The sequence below is a fragment of the Mizuhopecten yessoensis genome, unplaced genomic scaffold (genome assembly GCF_002113885.1).
Source record: "Mizuhopecten yessoensis strain PY_sf001 unplaced genomic scaffold, ASM211388v2 scaffold716257, whole genome shotgun sequence".
Taxonomy (NCBI): domain Eukaryota; kingdom Metazoa; phylum Mollusca; class Bivalvia; order Pectinida; family Pectinidae; genus Mizuhopecten; species Mizuhopecten yessoensis.
In genome coordinates, this window is record NW_018480026.1 from 43,011 (window position 1) to 52,253 (window position 9,243).

Below are 9,243 nucleotides of genomic sequence, written 5' to 3' on the forward strand. Positions count from 1 at the left end.
GCATTTATTTATTTTTAATTTACTAAAGCTTTATTCATGTTTTTACAACTAAACCATTTTCCTTTTTTATGCAATAGTAGTTAACCTAAGTTTAACTCGATCAGTTGTGAAATAATGACATGATTATGTACACTTCTAAGACAACACGATTTTAATGGTAATAATATTTTTTTTATCTGGACAGGGTAATATATCTAGATTTACATCTAACTTACAACATGGCACTATAATAGACAGTTAACAATGGACATGGAAATACGATGACACATACAGTATAAACAAATGATAACAATATCACCTGTACAGATCATGCATTCAAAAGGATGTTTCTTTCTCTCAAAAAAAAATAGCCTAGCATCAAACATCAGGGAACACAGAATTTGCAAGGTATCTTTTCACGACTGACTTATAAATTTAAGACTTGAATTAGTGAAGAAAGAAGAATATAACATAACCGACATTTGGTTTTCCTTATACACGGTACACGAAATAAAGTTGAGTTGAAATGGGGATATGCTCCAGTATCTACCGTCTGCTATAAACTAGGAATGACAGTTTTTTTATATTGATACATGAAGTTTTGTGCATTACATGTATTTAACACAATATCTATTGAGTCTTTCAAATCGTCATTAAAACATAATTAGAAAAATAACGATCTGGTTTTCAGAAAGACAGATGCGTGCGATAACAGACACCCTTCAAGCCCAGCGGTACATAAAGGACCTATTTACATTTGTTAGACGCAGAAGTATCTGTCGTTAAAGCACGACAACCTTACCGAAATATGTTTCAACCATTGTTTCATTATTTTAACAAAACAAAAAACAACACAAAAAAAATGTTAAGAGAGGAAACAAAATAATTTCGGTAAACTAAATATTAAATAACTTTAAAAAAATATATTTTTAAGGGAAAAACCCCGGTTAATAACATTTGAATTAACTAATGATTAAACTAACAATGCTTTGTAGTTCTAGGTTACAGTTTTAATGGGTTTGTAGGATATTGCATGGATTATCAACATTGTTCCCTTTAATGGCGGTGTGCCAGGTGTATACATACGATGTAAACAAATCATGTAAACATATGAGAGACCAGTATATTGTTGATCTTATTGATACGTCTATACTCTGGTGTGTATTATATTTGTAGTATGAACGTTTTGCAGTACTGTATATATACAATCTCCAACGAATGTCTGGTTTACTGTACAGTTACAGTCCCCACGAGGTATCTCTGTTTATGACTGTCTACCGCTGTTCTTTCTGCATGCTATATAGACAGGACAAATTGACATATTTATGTTATGTGAGCATTCGACTAAGTAATGCATTAAGCAGCTTTTTTCTTTTTATAAATATCTTCCTCGGGCTTAAATGTGACAATTGTTTGATCAAATATTTTCGCAAGATCAAATTCTTACAATTTCAATTGAAGGCAATTATTAAAATCATATGAAAAGTCCAAACATATTACCTTACATATTTGGTTATGCATAGCTTTTATCTCATGTGTTATAGGTTTAACTTCAAGGCAGCAATGACGGCATGGAAGCTGCAAAATACAGCACTTATTAAGTCCCTCAAACGAAATGGGGGACTTATTGGTTTAACTCCGTTTCTTCTTCTTTTTCTTTTTCTTCTTTTTCTTTTTCTTCTTCTTCTTCTTCTTCTTCTTCTTCTTCTTCTTCTTCTGTCTTAAAAGTTGCCGACACTGGAGGTGTTTAAATTAGCAAGATAACCCTATTAATAATTATCAGTGAAGCTTCAACCTGTCAAATCTATTAGTTTCCCTTTGACCTGAAATAATAATAATAAGCACTATCTTTGCAAAGTAATGCGTTATTCTATTAGTTGTGTACTTTTTTTATTAAAAAGATTGTTTCGAAGTATATAAACGAATATTTTATTTGTCTGAGTACAATAGTTGGATGTTCAAATGATAATGATATTTAGCATACAGTATTTGATAGTCAGTTTAAATACGTAAATAGAGACATGATCCTCATGGTTGGCCCATATCAAGAACAATAGTAATGCTCTGTCTTTTGTTTTAGACATTGCCTGATAGCCATTTAAAGGCTGACGGTTCACATGCCTGTAGTGCTACCGTCTAGTCAGACACACACTGGTATTGGTATCTTATTTCAATTCTCATTAATCTTGGCTGATCTTGGTACTTCTACACCACCTGTTCGCTAGGAACAATAGTATCTGGAACCAGAAAGTTTGAAGTCAACAATGGACGAACCGTTACAGGTGAATGATCTCGTGGGTCTTTCGTCCTCTTCCTCAAGTGGGAGTTACTGCACGAGTGAAGCCAGTATCGACAATAAGTTGTTGGTGGAAAGCGGGTGCCAGGCTGGAAGAAGTTTTGTTGACAACATCAGCGATAAGGAAGCAGATCTGCACGCGCAACGTATTGTGTCTCAAGACGATTGTTCAACAACAACAACTGTCCTAAGCACGATGTCGAGGCATGCTTTGTCTACAGATAGACCTAACTCTCCACTGGTAGAATCGGTCGTCAGGAAAGACGGCGCGCCAGAAAAACTGACACGGACACAAAAGGACGGACAAAATACTAAAGATAGAGAAATGGATCATGTAAATAAAGATACAGAAAGTGAAAAAGAAATGGAGTCGATAGCAGCGAGTTTCCTACAGGCTAACGATACTTCCGATTTACGTCTAGTTTGTGAGGGTAAACCGCTGTACGTTTCACGGATTGTACTGTCCATAGTTTCTCCCGTCCTAAAACAGATGTTTGACAGTCGTTCCCGAGAACAGAGTGTCATAGAAATACCATTACCAGGTAAATCGTACGGAGACATCTTAGAATTTCTCTGCTGTGTCTATCCGGATAAATTGAAACCAGTGACGGGTGAGTGACGTCATAGCATTTTAATTGTCTTATAAATTGAGCTAATTGCATGCCTACTTTGATAGAGAGGGATGAACCTTCTGTGTTAAACTGTTTTTTTTTATATCAGTTTCCATATATTTGTGTCAATCTGCTGATCTTCTGAACTACTAGAGTGATAAAGGAGCGATTTCAAGGCAAGAAATAAGTCTGACTCTATAAATAGCATATGTATTGTAAAGTGTTGACACCATCATTATTGTGACGTCATGTCATGAATGTTATTGGTACCTTCATTGACGGCGATTGTTCTATTAATTAAAATATCACGCATGATATATACACATATTTAACGGAACGCTGTCTTTGGATAAATTGTTAAATTTTCAATAAGATAAAATCTTCCACAATTTTTGATAAATTGAACAATTTAATCTTTTACATTTTTTGGGGAAAACAAACCATAAAAAATATTGAAATCCTAGTAAAGATCCTTACCTTACAAATACCGTAAGCAAATACTGTATGGTTCTTATTTGGGTCTACATCAATATCCTGACATAAATCTTGATTAAATATTAACTTATTATAAATTGAGTAATATACTACAATCCCTGCGAGTGATTAAGTGTCAACATTTGAAAGATAATGGTATTCTACAGGAAGCGAGTATATAGACCGCCCACTCAAATACCATTTTATCAACTTACAAAATGTACCAATATAAGCAGTTCTGTTCATTTCTTTTAGAATCATTTAATACACGATGTTTGTATAAACGTGTATGTAGTGTTGTCTGTGTACACAGGTACGCGGATTCACAGATTTATTTTGACAATATACAGATATAATAAACGGATTTACAACCCTTTAATTGGCAGCTTGAGAATAGACACAAACAAATCTAAATACCGTGACATCCGAACACAGTATTTAAAGAGATAACACTGTGTTCAGCCATCCGTGTAAATACCAAAACAACGGGACTGAATTCACCAAATACCAGAACTGTTGTCAGCTTATCGATACAATAGGTGAAACAAATAAACAAATGAAAACTTAACATTTTTTTAAAAGATATGAGTCTGATTGTCTTTTTGTGTGGTGTTCCTAATATGGAAAACACACAGTTAAAAATGGCTTTAAGGGTTTGTGGGAAATTACGTGCCAATTTGTTTTATAATATGCTGACGAAGCTTGACGAATTGAAATGATTGATTAGCAATGGTGTATTTACTACGTGTGTATTTATCTTTATAAATAAATACCGGGCCTTGAGTAAGGCCGTCTGTTTCAACAGTAGTTAAGAAAAAAAATGTTTGGCTTCTAGCATTATCGACAAGTACTAGTAGGACGGAACAGCCGTATGACGCAGTGCTATTTATTTTTGGAATACAATATATATTACCAAAAGGTACAATCACCTGCATGCATTACGCTACTTTTTCGCTTAAAATGTATCAACTTTGTATATACATTGGAAAGTAAACATCCTTATTGTAACTACAGTTTCTTTATAGATATGTATATATAAATATTCCAATCACCTTAACCTTTTTGATATCATAAAGATACATTATTTTTTTTTCAATTTCAACTTTATGTACTCTTGAGTTCATCATCAGAATCTTTCTAATCTCAAACACTGTTTATGTTTCATTTTTAATATTGATGGAAAATGAAAATATCATCGATAAATTTGATGCAACTGAGTTTTTATTTTATGAAACAATGATAAACGATCCATGATACGTTACCTAAGTAAAGTATTGTATTTTGTTCGAAAACTCTAACTTCTGCTTGTTTTCGTATCATTGACAGAACAAAACGTGATAACACTTCTTGACTTAGCTGACGATTACAAGGTGGCCAGTTTGAAATTACGATGTGAGCAATATCTTCTAGAGGAGTTAACCCGGAACCGGAAGTGTATCTCTCCTGGCAGGTTGGTCAGGACGATCCAACTGGCAGATCAGTATGGTTTGGAAAGAATCAAACATCAGTGTTTCGAAATAGCCACTCGCACCTCCTCGGATTTATTGGAAAATGTGCAAGGATTCTGGGATTTATCGCACGTGCATACGGCAACCATATTTCTACAGAGATTAAAGTTATTTGAATCGGCGTCTAAAAAGGTCAGCAAGCGTCTGACAGAAGTAGAGGCTCACTGTAGCTTGTATCACAAAAACGACAGATGGGGAGACAACCTGTGTAATAAGTGTCTCGCGAGTGTCGGGAAAGTAGCCGCCGTGGAAATAGCACAGTTATAAACGTGTGACGTCATATAGAAAATCATCCTCTGGTGTTACATTGAAATAATCATTGACATTAACTAAAATTTCAGCAAACATGTTTACATTCTCATAGTTAGACTACATGTGATCATTTATATTGCGTAATAAATATCTACTGAGTGTCTAAAAATTAGAAAGTAATGTCATATGTTTGCTTTGAACCAAAACATTAATTGAAATCATATTTTTCTTAACCGTCGATTTCCTTTGTTAAAGTAAGCTGTAAGATAGCAAATGACTGTGTCTTGGTTCTGTATCATTGAAGACAATTCACAAAGCAACAATGTTAGTAAAATTAGTTGTCAAAATGATATTGAGTCATTTCAAAAGACTCTTATACTGCATGCAACAGAGCTAATTGACTAGGATCCCGAATCTCGCAGAAAAGTCTGACGGGGTGATTATTTGAAGTGTATGTTGGAAAATTGAGTGTACTACATTCATGTAAATATCAGGGGAAATTATTAAAGATTCCACAAAAAGGACGCCAAATTGATTGTTTGTCTACGGTGTCAGATTCCTGACACAAATATAAAATCGTTTTAGCCTTTTGTCTTATAATGAAATATACAGCAGACACTTCAGAATAAGATTAACGTGTGTATCGGTATCGCATGTTGTACAATGATTGATGTATGATAGCATATTTGCGCGAGGGGGTTTATATTAATAATAATCATAATAATAATTCGAGGTTCTTATATACCGCTTTATCACAACCTACATATATCGATCGTAGTTCGTCTCAAAGCAGTTCACAAATTATTATCCGTGGTTATAGGGCCTTTGCAACCAGCCAATACTTTTCTCAACTCCCTGAGGAGCATACAGCCAGAGCTGCCATTTCGGCGCTAACAGCTAGCATTCAACAATTCTAGCATTTCCCAACCACGTACTCATTTACAGCTGGGTAGACTGGAACAGGCGGAGTAAAGTATCTTGCTCAAAGATACAACACAGTGCCGTGCCGTGACTCGAACTCCCAACCCTTCGGTCACGAGCCCGGCGTCCTACCACTAGACTACCGTGCCTCACAACCCTTCGGTCACGAGCCCGGCGTCCTACCATAGACTACCGTGCGTCCAATTGGGAGTTGAGTTTAGTTTAAACATATTTTATTGCCAAAATAGTGACAACAGGATTGGACACAAGTTATTACAACATTATTTACGCCCTTTCCTCAAATATAAACATCAGATTTACAAACATGGCACAACTGGGTATCAAATAAAATGTATAATAGTAGCATTACAACATCAGAAACAAAAAGAGAAAGTAAAAGAAAAACAGAAAGAACAACATTGAACAGTCTCACAAATTGAGTATAGAAATATAAAACGCCTTACGATTTAAAACCTACCGCTGGTCTTTATGAATGTTTGCACGTTACGAAAAACATCATTATGTTGTTGAGAAGACAGATCCGGAATACCAGATAACAATATATATAAGGAGATTTCATTAACAAAATTTAGATTTTGAAACAATTCAAACCTCTGGTGTGTATAGTTGAGTCTTTATGACTCTGCTGGCAAGACAAATTAAAGACATTTGCAGATATGTATATGTGTGCTTAAATGTTTAAAGATGCGGATATATCAGATAAGTTGTACTTCTTAACAGACTCGTGACGCTGTCGGCAATCCACGTTGATTACTGGAACCACATCCATGTCCGTTAGATTCGCCATTGATATGTTGTTGATCTCTTCCAACAAATCTACAAGGCTAAGGCATGTTGAATTTAATTAGGTGGTAATTTACTTGAAATTAGTTAAAACCTTGAACATCGAGGAATGATAATCCGGACAAACTTGTTTCAAAACTCTTCAAGAACAGACTGACAATCTTCGTACGACGAATAAGGAAGACTGTTGGATGTTTACAAATTCTATCAAGCATCATTTGATTTTTGCACATAGGTTGACTACACCTCGAATTCGTTCAAACCGATTTATTCTTGATGGTTAGATTTCCAGAAATGTAGAAAGTTTTTTGTTTAATCTACAGAATAGATGGTTTAATTTATAATATTTTATTTCATGTTTCATTAATATGCTTATGAAACATTTCCATGTACATACATGTATACTATGTAACTTGTTTGATTACTGTAATGGGATGGATTTCCAATTGATTCTCCTCATGAATTACATCCAACAATATACCTCTTTTTTGGTTCAAGTAACATGAGCATTCCTGAACGGAAGTGTTTTTCATGTGAAACCATTATTTGTTATTCCGTCTTTGCGTATTGCAGAGTTGTCTTCTTTTGTGAGCAGGTATTGATTGTTACGTCATTGGTTTGTGTGAGAAAATTGCGTCGTTTTCTCAAAAATTGATGACGTTACTCTCACAAACAAATGACGTAACAATCAATACCTGCTCACAAGAGAAGATAACTCTGCAATACGCAAAGACGGAATAGGAGTCAGACAATTTTCCTAGCTTCAGTATTGATTTCCAATCCACAAACCTAAGCTAAGGAACGTTCGTAATCTTTTGATCAGTATAAACGAACAGAATTATACGAAATATATTAATAAAGTAGCAAACACAAAAACATCCTGCCAGATTTGTTTAACGAGAGAATCTTCTTTATTATAGAAATAGAAATACGTCATGATTCTTTCCTCTTTTTCACGCTGTCATATATATAGTTGTTGTTTTAACATTCAACTGAAACAATTGAGGGTGTTATGTAAAAGAAGTTCTTCATATTTCACGTTAGAATATCACACAAGACCAACGTTAACCCTGTTGCGAAAAAAACCCCGTTCGTACTGTTGAGCTTAATAAGACTTTGCCATTAAATTGTATTTTTATGGATTAAAAACATTAATGAATGAAGCTTTCTAAGTTTATTGATATCACAGTTGTCAAGCTTTTCATTACACTTTTGGCGACAAGCGGTACCTCCTTATACATTGGTACAACAATAGATGTCGCTTTGACTGACACAATACAAAAGGATTAATTGAAGCGATCGACTTAAAGAATTTTGGGAGATAAAACCTTTTTATTTTTTTGCAAAATGCATTAAGTATACATGTACACCTTTAAGATACGAAGTCTTCGCAGGCATAATTTTAAAAGGAAACGATTTAAAACTTTTAAAACTTTAAATCAATGACATTTTTTCTTGTATAGAACGATAAAGCCTGCCCCGTGAAACTTTCATTATTCCAATCTATTCCTGATTGTATCGTTGACAAGTCGTAAAAAGAGACTTTGCACTTGTAAACTGACAAGAATAACAATAAACTGTGCATAGATAGTTTATTATATAATCTTTATTTAACGTCGTGTACAATTATCAGCAATAAACATGAGCTCTGTAGAGCTTTTATTACGACGCCGCTAAGGACACAAATGCTGTTTTCATGGTAGAGGAAAGCCAAAGGGGGGAAACCACCATGCCATCGGAGGGATAACAGCTAACCCTATCAGACATCAGTCTCGTTTTTCCCATCACCGCTGGGGATTGAATAGTCTCGTCTCGAATAGTCTGCGTAAGCTACGCCGAACAGAGAGTCTGGTCAAACCCAGTGCTATCGTTTTGTGAAGTCATAACGTGGCTTACCAGAATTCTGGTAAATTCTTTCATTGGTCAAAGGCAACTTTTGAAGTAAGAATTTGAGCGGCGCAAAAGTACATTGAATATTTTAATTCATGAAAAAACTTACCTGTACGTGCATTCCTGAAGTATCCATGTTTTCACTATTATCGAGAAAAATATAAGAAAATGTTTCAAATCTCAAGAATGATTTCATGTATTTTCATTGGATATTTTTTAATAATTAATGAAGCTAACAAGGCTATTGATACAAGTCAAGCCAGATTACCTGAGTGAGAACCTATAGTGTTTTGAATGTTGTACAGATAAAATCTCACTTGCTTTGCATGCTTTTTTCCAACCTCAGTAAGCCTTGTTGGCTTTGTGCTCAGTTATGATTTATTCAGTGGAAATACATGGCATTATTCTGGAGATTTGACACATTGTCTTACATTGTTCTCGATAATAGGCCTATTGAATACACGGGTACTTCAGGAATGCATGCACAGGTACAATGTAAGTTATTTTC

At 34.7% G+C, this 9,243-nt stretch overlaps 1 protein-coding gene across 1 annotated transcript; it reads left to right on the forward strand.

Moving 5' to 3' along the window:
- The first annotated feature begins 2,111 nt into the window (after nucleotides 1–2,111).
- Nucleotides 2,112–5,781, forward strand: LOC110442391. The gene is made up of 2 exons (XM_021485975.1): nucleotides 2,112–2,886; nucleotides 4,687–5,781. Exons 1-2 carry the CDS (start codon nucleotides 2,244–2,246, stop codon nucleotides 5,133–5,135), a joined length of 1,092 nt encoding a protein of 363 aa, XP_021341650.1. The 5' UTR covers nucleotides 2,112–2,243; the 3' UTR covers nucleotides 5,136–5,781.
- The last annotated feature ends 3,462 nt before the right edge of the window (nucleotides 5,782–9,243 follow it).

Coding starts and splice junctions, on each gene's coding strand:
- LOC110442391 (XM_021485975.1), top strand. CDS start 2,244: ATGGACGAACCGTTACAGGTGAATGATCTCGTGGGTCTTTCGTCCTCT. Junction 2,887..4,686: donor TAAATTGAAACCAGTGACGG/GTGAGTGACGTC, acceptor TATCATTGACAG/AACAAAACGTGATAACACTT.